This window comes from Erinaceus europaeus, chromosome 9 (assembly GCF_950295315.1).
Source record: "Erinaceus europaeus chromosome 9, mEriEur2.1, whole genome shotgun sequence".
NCBI classification, from domain to species: Eukaryota; Metazoa; Chordata; class Mammalia; order Eulipotyphla; family Erinaceidae; genus Erinaceus; species Erinaceus europaeus.
In genome coordinates, this window is record NC_080170.1 from 93499262 (window position 1) to 93525345 (window position 26084).

Below are 26084 nucleotides of genomic sequence, written 5' to 3' on the forward strand. Positions count from 1 at the left end.
CCCCAGTGATAACCCTGGTGGCAATAAAAATAAGTAAATAAGTAAAAATAAACAAACAAACAAACAAACAAATAAATGGGTAAGGGAGAGAGTTCAAAGTTATAGCAGAGAATTTACAGACCCGAGCTCTCAGAGACCCCAAGCTCAATGGCTAGTGCCACCATATTTTCAAACTGAGCAATTCTCTTCTCTGCTCACTCTCTTTTTCTCCTCAGAAAATTAGTAAATCTTTAAAAAGAAAGATTGTAGTAGCTATCCAAACTTTTCTATAAAAAAGTAATTCTTATAACAGCTAAGTTTATCTTTAAAATTGAATGAGAGGTAAATGTATTTAATTACCACTCACAAATATTTGTAGAAGGAACATATATACCATAAGGTAAATCTCAGGCAAGTCCCACTGCATCCACAGGATGGCGAGGTGTTTCTATCCTTCCCACAGACAGGAAAGTTGCTATCATGTAGCCAGTCACATGACATGCCCAAGGAAACTATGACTGACTCCAGACCTCTGATTCTAGAGGTGACATTCTTTATTTCTTTCTTTCTAAAATTTTAATAACATACTTAATTGATTTAAGTAAAGCTATATAACTTAAAAATTCAGTCCCATGATTGAGGAAGTGATCCAATGATAGGGCTTCTGCATATCTAAGTCCAATATAAGTTCAAATATAAATTCAGTATAAGTTCAAATTCAATGTAAGTTCAATAAAGTTAAAATATAAGTCCAATATAAGTTCAAATTTCTTCCCCTCTATTGCCTTCCACAGTACATATTTGATAGAGAAAGTTTCAAAAACACGATCATAAGGTAGATTGACTTCAGAAAGTGAGGAAATTTGAAAAAACACCCACACAAAAATAGTTGAGAACAAACTTCATTTCACACACATCTTTTTCTGAAAGAAGAGGCAGTAGAGTTATACTCCAAGAACTTGAATGACAACTATTTATTGCTTTTATTTCCTTTTCCATAAAAGTCCAGTTTTTAGTAAATGTTTTTACTACAATATTTATTTTGGTCCTCATATAAAAGTAACCATTTGAGCACTTCTGACTCTAGCTATGCACATGTGTTTTTATATTTGCTCCTTATAATATCTCTATGAGACAGACATAATAAATAATCTAGCAAATGGCATGCATTTGTTCCCATTGCCAAAGCCCTTGGATTGTCCTGCCAGCTCCCAGTGATTTTGCTTTCCTATTTTAGCCAGCAGAGCACATTTACTGGGCAGTCCCCTTGTCAGTGGCAAAGGCATTCACATTCAGATAATACTGTGCTGTTGTTTTCAAAGCACTCCATGTTTCCCGAACCTGCAAGAAAATGAAATGCAAGTCATGATTTCTGAGGACGTAGAAACATGCGGCACCAACTATTCTGAGTACCATACAGACAGCCCTAAAAGACTGAGGGAAATACAATGGAAGAGAAATATTAATTCGATTTGATTTTTATAATTTTAGTGGTCTGTTTACTTCAGCGCTCAATTTTTCCCCCATTATTTATGGGATCAAATGTATAAACCAATATGGTAGAATCATGTTACATTGTATTGAATAATTTTTGTGAGTTGGTCATGCCTTACAATCATAGGCAGGAGGGTACTTGAAGATTTCAGCATTCAGACCTGGGTTGAGTATACATGTTACCATGCATAAAGACCCCAGTTTAAGTCCCCGGCCCCACCTGTAGGGGAATGCTTCATGAGTGGTGAAGTAGTGCTCCCAGATGCTTCTCTTTCTGACTCCCTCCCTATATCCCTCTTCTCTTTCAATTTCTCTCTGTCCTATCAAACAAAAGAAAGGAAGAAGAAGGAGAAGGAGGAGGAGAAGAAAAGAAGAAGAAGAAGAAGAAAGGAGGAGGAGGAGGAGGAGGAGGAGAAGGAGGAGAAGAAGGAGAAGAAGGAGAAGAAGGAGAAGAAGAAGAAGAAGAAGAAGAAGAAGAAGAAGAAGAAGAAGAAGAAGAAGAAGAAGAAGAAGAAGAAGAAGAAGAAGAAGAAGAAGAAGAAGAAGAAGAAAGGTTGCTAGCAGAGGTGAATTCACAGTGCATACACCCAGCCCTAGTAATAATTGGTGGCAATGAAAACTAAACTAAAATAAAAAAAAAATCCAAGTTTCAGAGACCAGAAGTTGGTGTATCTAGTAGTGTACACATTACCATGAGCAAGAACCAGGGTTCAAGTCACTAGCCCCTTTACTTGAAGAGGAAAGCTTCATAAGCAGTGAAATAGTGCTGTAGCTATCTCGACAGCACTATTATCCCTTATCTTTAGCCCCCCCCCCACTCTCATCCTATATCAAAATTGACTGTCAGGAACAATGGAGTCCCAGTGATAGATCTGGTGGCAAACACACACACACACAAAGAAAATTTCAATATTCCATAAAGATGATATAGTCTTCCTGTTTATGTAATTATTTACTTTGCCAAATAAACAAATGCCTTGTTTAATTATTCTAAATGGTTTGTATTGGAGAAAAGCAGACATAAAATTAGATACATTATTCAAGCTGGTGGTTTTCATAAGCAAATGTTGAGTACAAGCAAATCGACCCTGGTAGATCAGTTAGAATTTAGTGATGCAGAGTAAGTGCAGGGCCCAGACCCCATAACAACAAGGACATTCAACACTGTTATGACATTATACATCCCTCATGCTTGGTGATAATGAGAGTTTGATATTCATGGAAAGAAAGAAAAATAAGTGAAGGAATAAATTAACTTGTTATACATCTTTGTTTTCTAAATTGCTTGATTATAAGAAGGAAATCATGAACAATTGAAATTTTCGGATAATTCAGCAAATTCATTTGGCCTGGAGTTTCAATGCTTCTTTCATCAATAGGGTAAATGTGAAATAAAGGCAGATAATCTAAATTTTATTTTTCTGTGAGTTAGACTATGAATGAATACAAGAATGCATAAAAGACAAGAAAACTAAGGAACAACATCAAAGGCAGGAATAATGATCACAGAAGAAATTGGTGGCTGAAAAGCTAAACGGGAACCAAAATGTGACCACATTTTAGCTACCCATTTCTCCACAAGTATAATGGTTTGTTGTGGCTTGGCTATATAGCAGTCATTTTGCTAGATCCTATGAATAATGATTGATGGATAAAACACTAAGCTTGCCTTTCTAGTCTGGCCAAAGGAGTTGGGTACAAGAAACAAATAAGTCCAGTATGATATTTTGAGAACCAATCACATGTATAAGCATGCAAAAGAGAGAGAGAGAGAAAAAAAAAACTAAAGGACAAATACTTTCCTACAAAGAAGGGGAAGACTTCAAAAAATACAGAATATTTGACCTTTGCTATTGAAGGAGATAGTAAAGTTTATCAAACACACCTCAGATAAGAAAGAACATGTCTAGTTCAAGGCAGCTAAAGAGTAAAAAATCATGGTTTGAAGTAGTGATGTGTGTTCAGGCCAGCCGATGGTTAAGGCCAACTGTGGCTCAGTGGGTACAGCAGAGTATAGGAGCAACTGTGACCTGGGCTTGCACATGCTAGAACAGTGTTTTGATTTCTCTTTTTTCTTCCTCCCTTTCTCTGTTTCCCATTCTCCTTACTCCCCTTCATAATTTAAGACATAAATTAATCAGTTTTCTTAAAAAGATGATGAAAGAACATTTGTTTCTGATGCAAATACCTGATCAGCCAGTATGTTGCCCCACGTATTCGGATTGTGATCTGGGTCCAAGTAATCCTGTAAATATATGTGTCTTTTGAGATGTAGAAATTGGTTCGCTGGGTCTTCTACCAAAAATGGCGCTCCCAGTGCTCCTGTAATTGAGTCCAAGATCACATTATCTTTTAAGACTATAATTTACATCTTAATGGTTCCTCTTAAAGAGATAACAGCTGTGGTAGGGTGGGGGACCAGCATAATGGTTATGCAAAGAGACTTTTGTGTCTGAGGCTCCAAAATCTGAGGTTCAATCCCCATATTACCACAAGTCAGACTTGAGACTTGAGCAGTTCTATTGAATGTGTGTGTGTGGGGGGGGGAAGAGAATGAGGAGTAGTTGTGGTCATTGAGAAGACAGGTGCTTAGAAAGGAAATCCTAGAAATGACTTCTCCTTAGTACTTTGCCACCATTGTTCTTTCTATGTAACCTACATATACTATAGTATAATGGTCACTGTTGGGCTGGGAGTATGGATCAACATGCCAATATCCATGTTCAGCAGAGAAACAATTAAAGAAGTCAGACCTTCTGTACCACATAAAGAATTTTTGTCCATACTCTCAGAGAGGGATAAAGAAAAGGGAAATTTCCAGTAGAGGGGATGGGACACTGTACTCTGATGTTGGGGACTGTGTGGAATCGTATCCCTAGTATATTACAATCTTGTTAATCATGTTTAAATCACTAATAAAAAATTTTAAATGCCACTGATAGGTAATGAATGAAAAATTTCCAAGTGTCTAGATGGGTGGGAGTCTCTAGATTTACATTTAAATTTTAGCTCTATTACTTTTTGGAAGGATGAAATTTTAAATCTCCTTGTTACAGTTTTCTTGTATAGATGGGAATATAATAACTATAACAATAAAAGAACAACACAATTGTATAACATTACTATAAGGATTAGATAAATTGTTGTTTATAAACCATATGAATCAAACCAGGCAGCAACAATCTAATTCTTGCTTCCTACCCTTGCAAAATAGAAAACTACTTTCAGTCTGATGTAGTGTTTTCAAACTTAGCACTGTGGTTTAAATGTTAGAATTGTTTGATCCTTTATTAAATTGAACAAAATTAAGTTTCCTATCTTCTTTACATTTAGAATTAAGAAAACAAAATAATTTTAAAAATCCAACTTTTTTTAGGATATTGATTTGTAGCCACTTATACTTAATTTTCATTCCCAAATGAAATACAGTCATGTTCAGAGCTGTAATTTGAATCCACACTTTAAAAAAAATATTTTATTTATTTATTAATGAGAAACATAAGAGGAGAGAGAAAGAGCCAGATGTCACTCTGGTACATGTGCTGCTGGGGATTGAACTCAGGAGCTCATGCTTGAGAGTTCTATGCTTTATTCACTGCGCCACCTCCCATACCACTTGAATCCACATTTTGATGTGTTGTGATCTTTTCATTGCTTGGAATAAAGAGGTATTTACAAACATACATTACTTAGTGGCATTTTATTCAGTGATAAGGCAGCATACAACCATGGTTCCAAAAGATCACATCATGTTGTCTCTATATAGTAGATTACACCATTCACACAGCAACAAAATTACCCAGTGGTACTTTTTTCAGAACTAGTCCTATGGCTCAAGACATAGCATAATGACTATGCAAGTGACTTTCATGCCTGAAGTTCTGAGCTCCTAGATTCCATCTCTAGTACTTACATAAACCAGAACTGAGCAGTACTCTGGTACAGGAAGAAAAGGAGAGAAAAAAAAAAAAAGAAGATAGGTGAAGAGAAAAAAAAAATCAGAACATAATTCTGTCATAAAGTTATGCTTAACTGCATTGCAAAATCTAAATATAGGCAACATTACATTAAGCATTCTACAAATCAATCATTAACAGACACATACTGACCAGTACTCTTGTCTGGTCTTGGTTATTATAAATTATAAAACACAAAACTATCCCTATGGAACTAAAACTATCCCTATGGAACACAAAACTATCTCTATGGAATAGTATTAGTATAAGTTTGGGAGCATGTCTGAAGATGATGGTTAAACATGTTTGGGTAGTGGTCCAGGAGGTGGCGCAGTGGTTAAGGAACTAGACTCTCAACCATGAGGTCCTGAGTTCAATCCCCGGCTGCACATGTACCAGAGTGATGTCTGGCCCTTTCTCTCTCTCCTCCTATCTTTCTCATTAATAAAATAAATAAAATCTTTAAAAAAAAACATGTTTGGGTAAGTGTTTTATAGAAGAATAATGATAACAGCAACAATGACAGTGATAGGTAACATATACTGGCATTATGCAAAATAATTTACTTGAATTACCTTATATAATACAACAAAACTGAGAAGTAATGCTGTCAATCATGTCATTGTGCAGACAAGGGAACTAAATCACAGAAATGTGAAAAATTCTATTTTAGAAAATTAGTAGAGGAGGGAAATGGACTCCTTCCTTTGATCCCAGTGCATTATGTTATGACAATGAGAAAGGAATTCTTGGGACCAGATGAAGAGGAAGAAGAAGGAGGAGGAGGAGGAGAAGGAGAAGGAGAAGAAGAAGAGAAAGAAAAAGGAGGAGGAGGAGGGAGAGGAGGAGGAATAGAAGGAGGAGAAGGAGAAAAAGAGCAGAAGAAGAGGAAGAAGGAGAAAGAAGCAACAGCAACAATTTTATGACTATAGAAAAAATAAATAGCCATTTCTTACATATTTTCCATGATTTCATGCTTTTTTTCAAGTTTGTTCTTGGGCTTAAGTGGGGTTTTCATCATTTAACACTATTTCTCTCAGTCTACTTTGTCAACTCAGTAATCTCTAGTTCTAAAAGGATGTCTATTGAGAATAACAACCTATTTGTATATTATACATCAATCTGACTGTTTCTGGGCACAAAAATAATGTACTTCTGACAAAAGATAGAAAAATGACTCAGCTATAAATTTTCCATTAGGAAAATGTCCACAATGTTTATTTACTGGAAAGTTTAAAATTAAAAGACAAAAGTAAACTGCAGAAGAAATAAGTGACTGATGCCAAAAATAATATGGGTCTGCTGCTCAGCAATCTAATCCAATAGTGAAACCAGTACATTTGTGGAAACGATTGCCAAGATATTCCCCCACATCAGTGCCTCCTGGTATTGACTTCCTGCAATCTCAGAGCATTCATTTAGTCAAGCTGACCTGTGTGATCATAGGATACTACGGAAATGAGAGTGTGAAATTTCTCTGTATAGGAAATAACAAACATTGTGGCTTAGAACTTGTCCTTTTCAAAATATTTTAAAAATCTTATTTAGTTATTTATTATTGGATAGAGACAGAGAGAAATTGAAAGGAGAGGGGGAGAGAGAAAGAGGGAAAAAGACAAAGAGAACCCTGCAGCTCTGCTTCAAGCGAAGCTTTCCCCCTGCAGGTGAGGACCAGGGCTTGAACACAGGTCCTTCTGCACTGTATTGTGTGCACTTAACCAGGTGCACCACTGCCTGGCCTCCAGAACTTGTTCCTCTTGAGTCACCAGCTCTAAGGAAAGTCAGCTGTCCTGCAGTGGACACTCAGATATCTTGAGGAAAAGATTAAAATCTGGAAAGTAAGACTTCTAGCAGCAAGCATACAAAAGAACCACATGGGAATCTGCTGTTTTTGCTCCAATCAAGCTTTCAGATGATGAGCACACCTCCCCCCCCCCACACACACACATCTTTACTGCCATATCATGAGTGGTTCTGAGTCAGCATCAGCAACCTAATCTCCCAAATTTGAGGCCCTTCCAAACTGTAAGATTCTAAATCAGCATGATCAGCCTAACCCAGTCTCAAATTCCTGGTATTCCAAAACTAAAAAGTAGTAAATAAGTTATCTTATTAAATGCTGCTACAGTTTGGGGAAAATTATGCAATAATAGATAACTCATACAATATGCTATTAAGCACCTATCAATACTAGTCACAAGTGAAGAGTAGGAGGAGACAAGGAATGTCAGTCATAACATATAGATCAGTACTTACTTTCACAGTTGCACATACTTTTTGCCATAAAACCTTCACTTATCTCACACAAATTCCTGCTACGATAATCATTGCATGTGAACGTAGACAAACAAAGGACCCTTGACGGTCAGGAACTCATAGAGTTTATAATAACTGTAAGGTATATCTTGATAAGGTCATCCTAATGGGGTGTGGTTGATCTGATATTGCCATGGAGTTCTCATAGCAAAGTTGTTCTTGAGTTCAACTTAAAGAATATGTAGAGGTTGGGTGATGACACACCTGGTTGAGTGCAGATGTTACCATGCGAAAAGACCCGGGTTCAAGATCCTGGTCCTCACCTGCAGAGGGAAAACTTCACAAGTGGTGAAGCAGGGCTGCAAGTGTCTCTCTGTCTCTCTCCCTCTCTGCCACCATCTTCCTCTCAATTACTGGCTGTCCCCAATAAATAAAGATAATAAAATAATTTTAAAAAGAATATGTAAAATGTTATGTTAAGTGAGATAAGCTAAAAAGAGAAAGAGGAACACAAGGTGGTCTAATTCATAGGTAGAACTTCAGAAACAAAAACAGAAAGGGAAAACATAAAATAAAACTTAGACTAGGTTTGGTGTATAGCTCCAAAGCAAAGAACTCTGGGGAAAGGGTTGGGGATGGGGGTGTGTGAAGGTACTGGTTTATGGTGGTGGAAAAGGGCCTAAGATGGGAATGAGAGTGTTTTGCTAACACTTACCATGGGAAGATGAGTGAGATATTGTACCCATGTGTCAACAACTGTACTGTAAATCATTAACCCCTCGATAAAATAATAAAAGAGAAGAAAAAGAATATGCAAGGTTTCCATAGCTAGGAAGAAAGAAGTTGAAGCAAAGAACGTGATTCCAGGTTGAAGGAAATCGATGAGTCAAGGGACAAAGGAACAAATTAAGGTTCAGGTTCAGAAACCATCACTTTGCTAAAGTGATTGAAAGACAGGGCTTAGCTGTATATGAGATGAGAGATAACGATATTGGGGGGAAAAAAGATACCAACTTGGTCCTAAAGGAAGATTATGGGACTGGGCAGTGGTGCACTAGGTTAAGCATACATAGCACCATGCTCAAGGATCCCGGTTCAAGTCCCCACTCCCCACCTACAGGGAGGATGCTATATGAATGGTTAAGCAGATCTGCAGGTGTCTATCTTTCTTTTTTCCTCTCTATCTCCTTTTTTCACTCAATTTCTCTCTGTCCTGCCAAATAAAAATAAAGTAGAAAGAAAAAAAAAAAGGGAAAAATGGATTGGATGCCAGGACAATGGATTCCTAAAGCTAGCACCCAGCCACAGTGATACCCTGGGTGCAAATATATATACCATATCAAGAAGCCTGGAATTTATTCTATAAAATATCATTTCTAAAGGGGAAATTCATAGGACTATATTTATTTGAAAGTATCTGCTATATGGGGATAAAATATAGGTATCATAAAGTTTACCATTTTAACTATTTTTCATTATACAATAATGTATCAGTGAGTATATTTACAACGTTGTGAAACCATTATCACTATCTCTAGATCTTTCTCATAATTCAAAATAGAAACTCTGGGGTGAGGTTAGTTAGCATAATGGTTATGCAAAGAGATCCTCAGGCCTCAAGTTCCAAAGTCCCATGTTCAGTCCCCCACACCACCATAAGGCAGAGCTGAGCAGTGCTCTAGTTTAAAAAAAAAAAACAACAGAAACTGTGTTATGATTCCTATTACTCTTCATCCCTGGTAACTAAAATTTACTTTCTATGTCTATAAATGTACTTATTCTAAGTACCTCATATAAAAGGAATCATTTATTTTTTGAATTTTTGTGTCTGATTTATTTTAATTAGTGTAATGTCAAGGTTTAATCAAGTTGCAGTATATGTCAACAATTTTTTTTTTTTTTTTTTTTTACCAGAGCACTGATTAGCTCTGGTTTATGGTGGTGTAGGGGATTGAACCTATGACTTCGGAGCCTCAAGCATGACAGTCTGTTTGCATAACCATTATGCTATCAACCTCGGCCCTGCATTTCATTCTTTTTTAAGTTGAGTAGCACTTTTGTTTTTATTTCCATGCTCCCTTCATCTAGTTAGCATTTTCATATTAATTAAATAGTGATTTGTCAGGCTATACGTTAATAGGAGTGTATATTAACACCACTCTTGACACCAAAGGTCTGTGTCCCTTCCCTCCTCCCCACCCCACAGTGAAGCTGAACATCTATAGTTACCCTCCACTCAGAGATTTTCACTTTTTTGCAATACTCCAATAGTCAGCATTTTAAAAAAGACTCACTAAATTAAAAAATATATATTTATTATTAATGATCTGAATAATATTTTATGTATAAACCAACTGTTTAAGTAACACAAATTTACTTTTGAAAATGCTTTGTCAACTGTGTGAAGGGCTGATGGAACATGGGAGAGAGCAGAATGAGAGACATGAGGTTGGAGTTTCCTTTGACAGTTCAAATGTGTCTTAAGTGGGACCTGAGTCAGATAAGTGACAGTTCAGATAGGAAGACAGGATTGATTTGAAGGGACTAGAGAACTCTTTGATTTGGTCTGACTGACTAGTCAGGACTGACATGACCAAATTTTTAATTTTATCAGGAAAGTGTTAACAAATGACTTTTCAGATTTTTCTTCACTCTTTTTGAAGAAAAGTATTAGTAATCATGTCATATGGCTAGTGTACGCTTATTCTGTTAAAAACAGTGTTTTGCATAAAACAAAGGCAGTATCAAGGCAAAGTAGATTTAATGCTATCAGTTTCTGATAAGTAGTTCTAAATAAATTATGTTTAGGATATAATTTACAGCCTGAAAAGGACAGTAATTGGTTCTGTTAGTGTTACTTTGAAGGGTCAAAAAAAAGTTAAATTATTATTCTGCACAATAATTATCCCTCTACACTGTATACTCACTGGGAAAAAAAGGAAAGCTATTACATAAGTCTTCACAGATAAAATATGCTTTATAATATAAACTGTGTCTATTTTAACCTCTAATACTTCTTGCTTTTGTAAATCTTCTTTTTGCTTGTGGATATTGTTCACTGGTACTATCTTTTCCCTTGGCCAAGAACAAAGCACATACTTCAACATTATGTGCCCAACAGGCATCCAAGAAATATTAATTGCTGATAATAATGGCATCACTCAAGAGACAGAAATTAGTATTTATTATCACAAGATACAAATGAGAAAAATGACACCCAGAGATAAAATGACTTTCTCAAGGTCACATAATAAGTCAGTAGCAGTGCTGGAAATAAAATGCAAGTTATATAGAAAGGCATGCTATTATCCTCTCTGCTTGAGAAATTTCTCCTCCCTTTTTCATTCTGTTTGATCAACCTTGAAAGTTAGTGAGAACAAGATCAGAGCATCTGCTCAGAGCAATAAAATATTGCTGGGTTTTGAAAACTGAACCCTGAGTTTTATTTGTTGAATTTTTAGATGGGTGGTCTATTTTTGCTTTTCTGTTTTAACAACATTTTATTAGTGACTTAATAATAATTTATAAGATTTTAAGACTGGATAGTTATATACTGTACCCAACAGCAAAGTTATATGCCCTTTCAATATTTTATTTGTTAATGTAGGCATGTAGGCAGTATCATCCAGGCCAATATCTCTTTTAATTTTATGATCACAAGCTATGATAAATACCTTTCTTCTTTTCAATTCCTAGATCTACTTCTTTTTCTCATGCTGTGTCACAGTGGGTTTAACAAAAGTCAATACTACCTATTATTATTATTATTATTATTAATTTATTTTTTCAAGGTTATCTACAAATCCACTGTTCCTCGTGGTCATTATTTCTTTTTTTAAAAAATATTTTTATTTTGCAGTAATTATTGTCCACTTCTGGAAATATTTTAATGTAAAGGGGATAAATACTTGAGACATAAATAAACCATAATTCCAGTTAAAAATATTTTTATTTATTTATTATTGAATAGAGACAGAGAAATTTAGAGGCTAGGGGAAGATAGGGAGACAGAGACACCTGCAGCCCTACTTCACCCCTCAAGAAGCTTCCTTCCTGCAGGTGGGGACCAGGGGCTTGAACCTGGGTCCTTGTGCACAGTAATGTGAACACTTAACCAGATGCACCACCACCTGGCCCCATCATTATTTCTTACCATTATTATTATTATTATTATTAGTGGATAGGACAGAGAGAAGTTGAGAGAGGTGAGGAAGATTGAGAGGCGGAGGGATAAAGTCATCTACAGACCGGCATTACCACTTGTGAAGTGACCCCCCTGCAGATGAGAAGGAGAGGAAGAAAGCAATTTCCAGGCCACAATAGCTGAAAACTTCCCTAGTCTAGACAACATCAAAGACATAAAGATTCAAGAAGTCCAGAGGGTTCCAAACAGAATTAACCCAGACCTAAAGACACCAAGACATATCATACTTAGAATGGAAAGGAATAAGGATAAAGAAAGGATCCTCAAGGCTGCAAGAGAAAAACAAAGAGTCACCTACAAAGGAAAACCCATAAGATTAGCAGCAGACTTCTCCATACAAACACTATAGGCCAGAAGAGAATGGCAAGATATCTATCGAGTGCTCAATGAGAAAGGCTTTCAGCCAAGAATACTATATCCTGCTAGACTGTCATTCAGACTAGATGGAAGCATCAAAACCTTCTCAGACAAGCAACAGTTGAAGGAAGCAACCATCACCAAGCCTGCCCTGAAAGAAGTTCTGAAAGGTCTCCTATAAACAACCAGACCACCACAAATAGGACATATATCAACACACTCTAAAACTCCACAAGAATGGCGTTAAAATATCTTCAATCTTTGATATCAATAAATGTCAATGGCCTGAATTCACCTATTAAAAGACACAGAGTAGGAAGATGGATCAGAAAGCACAACCCAACAATATGCTGTCTACAGGAAACCCACCTAACTCAACAAGACAAACACAGACTTAAAGTGAAAGGATGGAAAACTATCATTCAAGCCAATGGCCCACAAAAAAGGGCAGGAGCAGCTATTCTCATATCTGACATGATAGACTTTAAAATAGATAAGATTAAAAAGATAGGAATGGACACTACTTAATGCTCAGAGGATCAGTCAATCAAGAGGACTTAACAATTATTAACATCTATGCACCCAATGAGAAGCCATCTAAATACATCAAACTTCTACTGAAAGAGCTACAGCAATATATTAACAGTAATACAATCATAGTAGGGGACTTCAGCACCCCACTCTCTCAACTTGACAGATCATCCAGGCAGAAAATCAATAAAGAAGACATAAGGGAGCTAAATGAAGAGATAGATAAACTAGAACTATTGGACATTTTCAGAGTCATTCATCCCAAGAAACTGGAATACACATTTTACTCAAATCCACATGGGTCATTCTCAAGGATAGACCATATATTAGGCCACAAAGACAGCATCAGCCAATTCAAGAGCATTGAAATCATCCCAAGCATCTTCTCAGACTACAGTGGAATTAAACTAACATTTAACAATCAACAAAAGATTAGTAACAGTGCCAAAATGTGGAAGCTCAACAGTACACTTCTTAACAACTTCTGGGTCAAAGAGGAAATCAAGGAAGAAATCAAAATGTTTTGAGAGTTCAATGAAAATGAAGACACAAGCTATCAAAATATTTGGGACACAGCTAAAGTAGTCCTAAGAGGGAAGTTCATAGCTATACAAGCACACATTAGGAAACAAGAAAAAGCACAAATAAACAGCCTGATTGCACATCTTAAAGACCTATAGAAGAACAACAAATGAACCCTAAAGCAACGAGAAGTTCAGAAATCACTAAAGTAAGGGCAGAAATAAATAACATTGAGAATAGGAAAACCATACAAAAGATCAAGGAAAGTAAATGTTGGTTCTTCGAAAGAGTGAACAAAATCGACAAACCTTTAGCCAGACTCACAAAACAAAAAAGGGAGAAGACCCAAATAAATCGGATAGTAAATGAAAGAGGAGATATCACAACAGACACCACAGAAATTCAACATATCATGTGAGGCTTCTATGAACAACTATATGCCACCAAGCTAGAGAACCTGGAAGAAATGGACAATTTCCTAGATACCTACCAACTTCTAAAACTAAGTAAAGAGGAAGTGGATAACATGAACACGCCCATCACAGCTAATGAAATTGAAACAGTTATCAAAAGTCTCCCCAAAAATAAAAGTCTTGGACCAGATTGTTTTACAAATGAGTTCTACAAAACCTTCAAAGAAGAACTAAGACCTCTACTTTTAAAAGTCTTCCAGAAGATTGAAGACACTGGAATACTCCCTGCCAGCTTCTATGAAGCCAACATCACCCTGATACCAAAAGCAGACAGGGACACAACCAAAAAAGAAAACTACAGACCAATATCTCTGATGAACATAGATGCAAAAATATTGAACAAAATTCTAGCCAACCGGATACAACAGTATATCAAAAAGATTGTTCATCATGACCAAGTGGGATTTATCCCAGGCATGCAAGGTTGGTTTAATATATGTAAATCAATCAATGTGATCCACCACATCAACAAAAGCAAGACCAAAAACCACATGGTCATATCAATAGATGCAGAGGAAGCCTTTGACAAAATTCAACATCCCTTTATGATCAAAACACTACAAAAAAATGGGAATAGATGGAAAATTCTTGAAGATAGTGGAGTCTATATATAGCAAACCTACAGCCAACATCATACTCAATGGTGAAAAACTGGAAGCATTTCCACTCAGATCAGGTACTAGACAGGGATGCCCACTATCACCATTACTATTCAACATAGTGCTGGAAGTTCTTGCCATAGCAATCAGTCAGGAGCAAAGAATTAAAGGCATACAGATTGGAAGAGAAGAAGTCAAACTCTCCCTATTTGTAGATGACATGACAGTATACACAGAAAAGCCTAAACAATGCAGTAATTATCTTTTGGAAATCATCAGGGAATACAGTAATGTGTCAAACTACAAAATTAACATTCAAAAGTCAGTGGCATTCCTCTATGCAAACACCAAGTTAGAAGAAATTGAAATCCAGAAATCAATTCCTTCTACTACAGCAACAAAAACAATAAAATATCTAGGAGTAAATCTAACCACCAAGGAAGTGAAAGACTTGTATACTGAAAATTATGAGTCACTACTCAAAGAAATTGAAAAAGACACAAAGAAGTGGAAAGATATTCCATGTTCATGGATTGGAAGAATTAACATCATCAAAATGAATATATTACCCAGAGCCATCTACAAATTTAATGCTATCCCCATCAAAATCCCAAGCACATTTTTTAGGAGAATAGAACAAATGCTACAGATGTTTATCTGGAACCAGAAAAGACCTAGAATTGCCAAAACAATCTTGAGAAAAAAGAACAGAACCGGAGGCATCACACTCCCAGATTTCAAACTGTATTATAGGGCCATTGTCATCAAAACTGCTTGGTACTGGAACATGAATAGACACACTGACCAGTGGAATAGAATTGAGAGCCCAGAAATGAGCCCCCACACCTATGGATATCTAATCTTTGACAAAGGTGCCCAGACTATTACATGGGGAAAGCAGAGTCTCTTCAACAAATGGTGTTGGAAACAATGGGTTGAAACATGCAGAAGAATGAAACTGAATCACTGTATTTCACCAAATACAAAAGTAAATTTCAAGTGGATCATGGACTTGGATGTTAGACCACAAACTATCAAATACTTAGAGGAAAATATTGGCAGAACTCTGTTCCGCATAAATTTTAAAGACATTTTCAATGAAACGAATCCAATAACAAAGAAGACTAAAGCAAGTATAAACCTATGGGACTACATCAAATTAAAAAGCTTCTCCACAGCAAAAGAAACCACTACCCAAACCAAGAGACCCCTCACAGAATGGGAGAAGATCTTTACATGCCATACATCAGACAAGAGTTTAATAACCAACATATATAAAGAGCTTGCTAGACTCAACAATAAGACAACAAATAACCCCATCCAAAAATGGGGGGAGGATTTGGACAGAATATTCACCACAGAAGAGATCCAAAAGGCCAGGAAACACATGAAAAAATGCTCCAAGTCTCTGATTGTCAGAGAAATGCAAATCAAGACAACAATGAGATATCACTTCACTCCTGTGAGAATGTCATATATCAGAAAAGGTAACAGCAGCAAATGCTGGAGAGGGTGTGGAGTCAAAGAAACCCTCCTACACTGCTGGTGGGAATGTCAATTGGTCCAGCCTCTGTGGAGAACAGTCTGGAGAACTCTCAGAAGGCTAGAAATGGACCTACCCTATGACCCTGCAATTCCTCTCCTGGGGATATATCCTAAGGAACCCAACACATCCATCCAAAAAGATCTGTGTACACATATGTTCTTAGCAGCACAATTTGTAATAGCCAAAACCACGTGTCCAACAACAGATGAGTGGCTGAGCAAGTTGTGGTATATATTCACAATGGAATACTACTCAGCTGTAAAAAAATGGTTTTCAGCCGAACTTGGATGGACCTGGAAAAAATCATGTTGAGTGAAATAAGTCAGAAATAGAAGGATGAATATGGGATGATCTCACTCTCAGGCCGAAGTTGAAAAACAAGATCAGAAAAGAAAACACAAGTAGAACCTGAAATGGAATTGGCGTATTGCACCAAAGTAAAAGACTCTGGGGTGGGTGGGTGGGGAGAATACAGGTCCATGAAGGATGATAAATGACGTAGTGGGGGTTGTATTGTTAAATGGGAAACTGGGGAATGTTATGCATGTACAAACTATTGTATTTACTGTTGAATGTAAAACATTAATTCCCCAATAAAGAAATAAATTTAAAAAAATAAGCCTGTCTAATAAGTTCATTATACCCATCATGGTCTAATAAACAGTACAGGACAAACAGAAACAATATAATCAGAACTAGAAAGACTTTTTGTGTTGCCATCTCCCAGGGGAGTTTAAAAGGGAATCTTTAAATTTGATGATGGAGAAATGATTGAACTGTTTATATACTATGGACATGATCATAAAAATTATACTCTTGACAGGAACTACACTCTGAAAAGATCAGAAAGTCCAATGGCAAACTTAAGTTGCAGAATTAGAAAGGAAAGTCTGAAAGAATTCTCCTGTTTTCTTTCATGCAGAGGGGGCCAATTAACGTAATTGAGTCTAATTCTTAATTCCCTCATTCTCATTCTCTTTTAATACTCTGATCTTTGGAAGAGAAAATATTTCATTTTAGTTAGTAAGTCTTTCAGGTATAACTTGGTTTGTGTCATTAGCTACTTTTTCTTTTTTTGTCAGAGGCCACACTTTCTATTGTGCTTCTGTAACCTACAAGTGGATATGAAGTTTTCTAAAACAAGGCTTCCAATCATCAGGTTCTTTATGTACTTCTATGCTGCTATATCTTCCAGCTTTGTTATTTCTAGTAAAAAAAAAAGTAGGAGCAAAAAAGCATAATGAATTGCTTTCTAAAATAATTCAGTTCATTTGTGAAATTCATCACAACCTGGACAAAGAAGGGAGTATTTGCAAAAAAAACCAATAGATCTACTATTTTAGATTATTATCACGAACAAAGACTACAGTAATCCAAGCAACAGGAGCTTGTCAATCCTAGATATTCATGACTGGGAATTCCTTCAACATCTGTATGTCTGTGAAATAAATATGGTGCAATTCAAGTAGGACAGAAGATCACATGTTTACATGTCTGGCAGATCCACAAACACAGGTCCCAAACTACATGCTTTCCTTTGGGTATGACTGATACTCAAATTTATAGTGTTTTGTTTTGTTTTGTTTTGTTTTGTTTTGTTTTTACCGGATCACTGCTCAGCTCTGGTTTATGGTGGTGCTGGGGATTAAACCTGGAACTCTAGTGCCTCAGGCATGAAAGTCTTTTGCATTATGCTGTCTCCCCAGCCTTCACATTTATGTGAAGTAGTCTTATGTAATATATTTTCTTCATTTTTATTTGTGATTAGTAGTGGTTTACTAGGCTGTAAGATTACAAGGCATCATTCCACACTGTACCTACCATGAAGGTTCTGCACCCCCAACTTCTCATCTCCTAAAGATAATCACCATAGTTCTCAGAGTCTTAGAAAACAATTTGATTGCTTTGCTTGCTTGTTTTGCTTTGTTTTTGTCCATTCATGTGTATCAGTCTATAGATTCCACACGTGAGTGAAACCATCTGGTAGTTGTTTTTCAAGCCTTTACTTATTTCACTAAGCATAATCACTTCTGGTTCCATTCATTTTGTCCTTTACCTAGTATCTTGCACTCTTTGTACGAGAGATGAAGTATTAAACACTAATTCCTGTCACAAGTTCAAAAATACTCTAGGTATTTAATACAAAAGGAAGATCAGGAGAAAGACACATACAGAATTCTTAGTAACATAATACAAAATTTGAAAATATCTCAAAATATAGAAAAAAATTATAATTTTGTGAAAGACTAGTTTAAGCAAAGGATAATACATGAAGAAAGTTTTTTTTTCACAGCAGAGAGAAAGATGGTGGTGGGGGGGTGAGGATAGGAGAAGTGGAGGTAGGGGAACCAGTACCCTATGTATCCAAACAGTCCTTGGCAGACAGAATTTTTCCTACCCCCATTCTAAACCTTGGTCACTGGCTCAAATTTTCTCACTTAACTTAAATTTTTATTCAAGTACAAATAAATAAAGAAAAATGGGAAACAGAACATTTGAATTGTGAAAGAAAACATGTAAAGAAAGGAAAAAAGAAGTTAAGAAGTCAAAAGAGGGAAGTTGGGTGGTAGCACATGGTGGCGCAAAGCGTAAGGACCAGTGTAAACATCCTGGTTGGAGCCCCTGGCTCCCCACCTGCAGGAGAGTCGCTTCACAAGCGGTGAAGCTGGTCTGCAGGTGTCTTTCTCTCTCCCTCTCTGTCTTCCCCTCCTCTCTCGATTTTCTCTCCGTCCTACCCAACAACAACGACATCAACAACAACAATAATAATTACAACAATAAAACAACAAGGGCAACAAACAAGAATACATATATTTTAAAAAAGAATTTTAAAAAGAAGTCAAAAGGAGAGAGAAAAGAAGGGAGATTACAAATGGTGAGCTGGCATGGGAATAGATGGGCTGGACAAAAAAGGGAAAATAAAAAGATGGAGGGCAAAGAGCACTGAGGGCATGAACTGAGGAAAAAAGAAAGAGGAACTGAACTATGGGCTCAGCTTTCCAGTTCCCAGCATCATGCGTAACTGTCTGTTAATAAAATGCCTTCGTAACTGAACTTTTAACTCGGGAACTTCGGCTTTATTGACGTTACAACTGCTGATGTGTTGAGTACTTTGAAAAGTAAACAGAAACTGGTATCACTTGAGGTCAATTTCAATCTGTTTAACCTGTTCTCAATACATTGAGATCACACACTCATTTACTCACTTACTCACTCACTCACCCACGTTATTCCCTGGGACATATTGCTGGAGTTGACAGATCTTTTATTAGTTTTTAATCTTGCGGACAGAAAAATGTAGCACATTACAGTTGGCAAATTATTATTATTATTATTACTACTACTACTATTTTATTTATTTAGTTACTGGATACAGACAGAAGTCAAAAGGCAAGGAAGAAGCAAAGGAGAGAGAAAGAGACAGCTGTAGCACTACTTCACTGTTTGTGAAGCATACTCTGTAGTTGGAGACTTGAATCTGAGTCCTTGCTCATTGTAACATGTATACTCCATTGGGTATGCCACTGCCCATCCCCCCTCCCCCAACTCTACTCCCCCTTTTCTCTTCTCTTCTTTCTTTCTTTCTTTCTTTCTTTCTTTCTTTCTTTCTTTCTTTCTTTCTTTCTTTCTTCCTTTCTTTCTTTCTTAGCAGTTCAGTACTGACCTATCTTGAATGCTTCATTATGTTTATTGCTGGGACTTTGATGCTATGAAAAATAATGTCATGCGAACAGGGAAATACATTCTTTCCATACAACATTCAGTGTGTCAAGTGAATCTAGTTATAGGCAATATATATTTTTTTCTCCAGCCAATATTTTTCAATCTATTCTCACAACTGTCCATCTTCTTGAGAGCAACAGTCATTTTTAAGCCAAAATGAGTAGGCAAAATTAAGTACAAAAATCTTCTGAGATAAACTAAAATTGTATCAAAGAATAGTTTCTAAGGAACTGGAAGGCTGCAGGAATGAATGACTATTTAATGGCAAAGAAAGCAGAAAGGGAGGGACTGGAGATGCTGACAGGGCCATAAGGAAGCAACTGTAAGGCTGGAAAACAAAACAGCTTTTCAAGACAAAATGACCTTGCTCACTAACCAAGTGGAAAACAAGGACTTGAGTTATGCTAGAGAAACAAAAACCCTATATATATTTTTTCTCTTTTAAAGCCATAAGACAAATTTGCAACTATGGACAGATCTGATCACACATCAGTAATATGGTGTGGACCTCCTAAATGTTTAATATATGGGCCAATAGCAAGAATTCACTTATTTAGTCAGTGAAGCACTTTCCACATCTGTATGTTTTCCTTTTAAAAAAGATGTATTTAATTAGATAAAGACCTAATAACCAAAATGCACAAAGAGCTCAGTAAACTTAATAACAAAAGAACAAACAAACAAACAAAAACCCATTAGCTAATAGGGCGAAGGCATAGGCAGAAATTTCACTGAGGAAGAGATCCAGAGGGCCAACAGATACATGAGAAGGTGCTCAGTCACTGATTATCAGAGAAATGCAATTAAAGACAACAATAAGATACTACTTTACACCTGTGAGATGCTTTTTACTAGAAAAGACACTAACAACAAATGTTAGAGAGGATGCAGGGTGGGAAGGAACTCTTTGCACTACCGGTGGGAGTGTAAATTAGTCCAACCCTTGTGGAAAACATTCTGGATATTTCTCAGGACACTAAAAATAGACCTACTCTATGTCCCAGCAATTTCTCTTTTGGGGATTTATCCAAAGGAAACAAAAACAACTATTAGAAGAGATCTATGTATACCTTTGTTCATAGCAGCTCAGTTTGTAATAGTCCAAACCTAGAAGCAATCCAGATAACCAATGACAGATGATTGGGTTAAAAAAAAACTGTGGTATATTTACCCAATAGAATGCTACTCAACTGTTGAAAATGGTGGAATTGTCTCCTTTGTATCCTCTTGGATGGAACTTGAGGACATCATGTTGAGTGAGATAAGACAAAAAGAGAAGGATAAATATCGAATGATCTCACTTATTAAGTGGGACTTAACAAATAGGGATGGGAAGGGAGAACACAAAGTGAAGCATTAACCAGTGTATTGCAGCAAAGCAAAGGACTCTGAGGAGGGAGGGAGAGGGAAGGGAGGAAGAAAACTTTGAGGGCCTGATACATAATGAAATTGTATACACGTATCAGTGACTGCACGGTAAAGCATTAATTCCCCCCTCAATAAAAAATGAAGAAAAATAAAAGAAGTTTTTATTTCAAATGAGAGGAAGAAGCCAGGGTATCAATCTAGTACTTGCAATGTTAGGGATCAAACGGGGAGCTTTAGGCATATGAGTCTTGTGAGCTGCCAAGTAGTTTCCAATTTTCTTCTGTATGTGAAATAGGACTGTTTGACTTTTAATAAATGCCCTATTGAGATGGAACATGCTGAGCTTAAGACTTTCCTCTACTCTCACAGCTAAGGAAGTCCTTATTGAATACCTAGCTTGACTCTATTTTCTCAGAAAAAGCCACCCATCTCTCACTCTTCTAATCTGTTCTTGTGGAACCATCGGGTGTGATATTAGTCTAGGTGGCACGGTACAGTGCAGAGTGCTTGACTATTTCCTGTTTTCTCCTGAGTGATCCGGTGTAAAGGTGCCTTGTCATGCAGAAATGAATGGCTGTCCAGCTTATAAAAATATCTGGAAACTGCACTTCCAGTCACCCAGGTCCAATGTATAAGTAACAGAGTATACAGTGAGCACATCTAGATGATGATCGCTAGCTGCTGCCTCCACCTTGGTAAACCTGACTATTGTCATGTATGAACTTAAAATACAGAAATATTACAGAAGCAAATGATTATTAACTTTGTAAGTACTTAAAACTTGGTGCATCTTTTTTTGCTCATGAATATTCTGTACTATACCCATTGTTCCTCTAGTTTAATCAAAACATTTCATTAGAAATTTGACTATATTCCTTTTTTCTTTAAAAGGTTTTGCCATGTGCTCTGTTGGCTATACACTGTATCTAACACTGTAATGTCAGAGGGGACTATAGTTCATGAAATAGAAAGTGGAGTTTTGCAGGCTTGGGGGTATGGATCGACTTGCCAACACCCATGTCCAACAGAGAAGCAATTACAGAAGCCAGAACTCCTACTTTCTGCACCCCAAAACAACCTTGATCCCTACTCCCAGTAGGGAAGAAGTGATAGGAGGATGAAGATAAGAGGGACTCTGAACTCCAGCTCCAACAGCACCCAGAGAGAAAGAGGAGGAAAAGGAGAGGGACATATGGAGGTGGTAATGTTGTCATTAGTGGCTTGCAGGGGAAGAGAGGATTGGATAAGAAAAAAAAAGGGGGGGGGACAATTATGTATAAATATAGATTGATAGTTGTAGAGATGATAGTTGGCCCATGTCTACAATCTTAGCCGAACGGTGGTGGTCTGCAGTGGGGAGATTGAAGATTCAGAACCCAGGTGGTAGGAATGGAGTGGATTTAAACCCTAACTGACATGTAACTTTGTAAATCAATATTAAATCACTAATAAAATTAAAAAACAAAAGATAAAAAAGAATAGAGTTTTAAGAAGACTTGGAGGTAGAATTTTGATATGAACTTGGCATTCATCATTGATTAACTGTGTAACTTGATTATTTCACTTTTCTTAGTCTCACTTTTTCCTTTTTTCTGTTTTTTTTTTTAATTTTTTTTAGTCTCACTTTTCTTTCCAACATGGGAATCATAACACCTACTTCAGTAATTGGGAGTGTTGAGTTAAAGTAGCATGTGGCAAATCTCTGACAAATAATAATGACCTGAAGTAGTAGTATTGGTGTTTGCTATTTTATTATAGAGGACAATGTTGAGTTAACGGCTCAAAAGGTTGTTTTTTCTTTTAATCAAATCATGACACTTGAAGTTCTGATTTTTTCATTAGCAAATCAGTTTCAATGTGCATATGCTACTATTTTGAGAAAATCAATAATATAATAATATGGGGACTCTACTCATAAATTTAATTACTTGAGTAAGGTTCTTCATCATTTTTGGATTTAGCATTCCCATTAGAAATAAAGATAATGAGATCCTCTCCCTACTTAGATTAAATTAAGTTCTAGACAAATGCAATTTGTTAGGCAACTACTCTGCAACAAAGAGAACTTGTTTTTAAATAATAGAAGCAAAACAAAATTAATAATTTTCCCTTGATAAGCTGGACTTCAGGGATATGCAGATAAATAAGCTACAATTTTTCTTTTCTTTTTACAAAAATAGTATTTATTTATTATTGGATAGAACTAGAAATTGAGAAAGTTGGGGAAGCTAGAGAAGAAGAGAGACAGAGAGACACCTGCATCCCTACTTTACCACTTGTGAAGCTTGCCCCCTATAGATGGGGACCTGGGGCTTAAACCCAGGTCCTTGCACACTGTAATATGTGCGTTTAACCCGGTGTGCCACTGCCTGCTCCCATTTTTTCATTTTTTTAAATTAATTTTTTTCTCTTTTATTCTGAGCTCTGCTCAACTTTGGTTGGTGTTGGGGATTGAACCTGAGATCTCAAAGCCTCAGGCAGGAAAGTCTTACATAGCCATTGTACTATCTCCCAGAACTGGACTAAACTTTTAAAATAAATTCAGGGAGGGAGTGAAGGAGCAAAAGGTCAGTTTGAGCTGTTGTTTCTTACTTGAAACCTCTATGATTTAGAACGTCCTGTAAACTAGTTATTCATGTAATTAATAATATAGTTCTAGAGACTCGAGTCTCTTCAGCCTATAGACAGTACAGGTATCTTTGCTGAGATCTGCAGGCTAACCCAGAAGTGTCAGTGCTCCTCCACCTGTGGCTTCTGATTTTCAACTTGTTAATTCATGTATTTCAACAGCAAACTTTTAAATTTTATTTAATTTGGAAGTGAAGCCAGTTAGACCAGTTGTCTTAATAGGTAGACTAATTTGTCTTGCAGCTGGATTGAAAGTCAATTCAAACTTGTTTCTTAAGAAAGACTGTGGAAGCAATGTTGTAGAGCTACTTTTTCCTTTTTTCTAGGTATTTCTAGCCTCAAGGTGCTCTCACTAACTGTGGACTAGACGCAGTGCTTTTAGTCTTGCAGTCACCCACCATCACTCACTATAAAGTCAATCACATGGATCAGTAGTCAAGGCAAAGCATTAACTGATGGAGTAAAACCAGCCCATGACTTCTATTTACAGTGTGTTTCTCATTCACTCATTTAAAGGTGCCAGCCTCACTTTCCCCTTTTCAAGATAAGGGCTATAATTGGGAGTGATTGCACATACCTAGATCATAATTTCTTAACAATAGTTTAGATAAAATATTCTAACTTATTTATTAAGAAAACATGCAAAATGCAAAGTGCAACACTGATGGCTAAAACAAAGCTCACTATTAGAATGATTCATACGCTTAGGAATAGAATATTAATTACACACATATAATTGAAAATTAAGCTCATCAGAAAAAACAATTATTCAGGTTGTGTGTGTGTGTACTGCTCAGTTCCAGTTTATGTTGGTGCTTGGGGATTGAACTTGGGATAGCAGAGCCTCAGGCATGAAAGTCTTTTTGCATAACAATTATGGTGTCTCCCCCCGTCAAATTTATTCTGATTTAATCACCTTCATTTGAGGTATTTGTAAATCAGAGAGAATTAACTGTGAATTTTACACCTTTGTAAGTATTTTCAGTTTTCATCAGAAGAAGAATAAATCACCTCAGTTCATTTTAGATACAAGTCACTGAATTACAGGGTCAATTTTGCAGCAAATCATCTGGCCTTCAGTGCCTTCCTTGATCTTTCTGTAAAACACCACTTCTCTCAACTAGTGTTTGCCCTAAAGGTTAATGAATTCACACTCACATTAAAGAATTTGAGGTCTACTCATCATAGTACTATGAAAGTGCTACAGTTTCTAAAAGGCATTTAAAATGTTTCTTTGTTCAAGGACACTACAGCACTTAATGTGGAGGCAGCTGTTCAATAGAATTTTTAGAAATAGTTACATTTTAATACTTTAATACACAATTAGAAATAAGATGATCATACCCAGAGTTAACACCATCATGTTCAAAATCAAAGCATGACACAAAGATTTGTTTTCGCCAATGTTACAGAATTGGTGTATGGATAAAACATATCTGTAAATTTCTTTAAAAAGTTAAAAGGAGCTTTCAACCTAACAGTGATAAAAGACATGATAAATAAAGAAGAAATATGTTCTTACCTAGAAGCAATGTTGCATAGAGAATCACTTGAAGCAATTTATAAGCCATATTCCTGTTTGGGAAAGAAAGATTTTATTTAATTGTGACTGAGTGAAGCTTTAGGGCATATCAGGTCCTTCTTGGGGGTGTGAAGAATTTGCTGCATACCTGGAAGGTCTGGAGCTAAAACAAGTCAGAAGGAGACTGTTGCTTGAGATGGTTTCTTTATATAACTCCTGCCTTTTTACCCTTTGGACTTTTTTGGACTGACTTTTCACAGGCTGTTCTTATATGGACCATGTACTTATTTGCTAATTTCACTGTTCACACAGACTACTGTTAAAAAAAGGGGGGGGGGGTATTTATACATTGCTGGTAGCAGATCTGCTTCACCCCTTGGCAAAGCTTTCCCCCTACAGGTGGGACCCCCATTATTCAACTTTGAAGGTGCTTAGGGAGTTTTGTTGTAATTGTTTGTTTTGCTTATTTGCATGACATCACCTCTTCCAGACTGATTTTTTTTCACCTTTTTTTACTTCAGATGGAGACAGGGAGAGAGGGACATACAGAGAAGTCCCCTTCCCATGCCATAACATTCTCATGTGGTGCCAGGGTTCAAAAATGGCTATGGATGGCAGTACACATACTCCTGTGCCTTGCAAGTGAGTTATTCTTCAAGCCCTCCTTAACTTTGGACCTAAAGGAAAGCTGTCTGGAGGGTAGGGAAGAGCACAACTGCATCCTATCTCCTTATCTCATTTAATCCTCATGACAAATATACAGTGAAGATAGTATTATTAGCTATAGATGAATAAGTGAGACTCAGAAAAATTTCCTAAGTTATCCAAAAAGTTCTCAGAGGTTACAGGGTGAAACCTTCCTCCAGAAGTAGAGCAGTTGGTTATGCACAGAGGCCTATGCCAGTGAAATGAAAAATGTTAAATAA

General features: G+C 36.6%; 1 protein-coding gene across 1 annotated transcript; it reads right to left on the minus strand.

Annotated features, from left to right (window-relative positions):
• Positions 1 to 938: 938 nt before the first annotated feature.
• Positions 939 to 25316, minus strand: C9H3orf85 (chromosome 9 C3orf85 homolog). The gene is made up of 3 exons (XM_060198407.1): positions 25159 to 25316; positions 3662 to 3795; positions 939 to 1320 (listed from the first exon to the last, which is right to left on the minus strand). Exons 1-3 carry the CDS (start codon positions 25205 to 25207, stop codon positions 1231 to 1233), a joined length of 273 nt encoding a protein of 90 aa, XP_060054390.1. The 5' UTR covers positions 25208 to 25316; the 3' UTR covers positions 939 to 1230.
• Positions 25317 to 26084: the final 768 nt, after the last annotated feature.

What these genes read in the sequence shown, in the direction of transcription:
- C9H3orf85 (XM_060198407.1), bottom strand. Translation starts at nt 25,207, where the DNA reads ATGGCTTATAAATTGCTTCAAGTGATTCTCTATGCAACATTGCTTCTA. An exon ending in CTATGCAACATTGCTTCTAG is followed by an intron (nt 3,796 to 25,158) that starts GTAAGAACATAT and finishes ACTCAATTACAG; the next exon opens with GAGCACTGGGAGCGCCATTT. An exon ending in GCAACATACTGGCTGATCAG is followed by an intron (nt 1,321 to 3,661) that starts GTATTTGCATCA and finishes ATTTTCTTGCAG; the next exon opens with GTTCGGGAAACATGGAGTGC.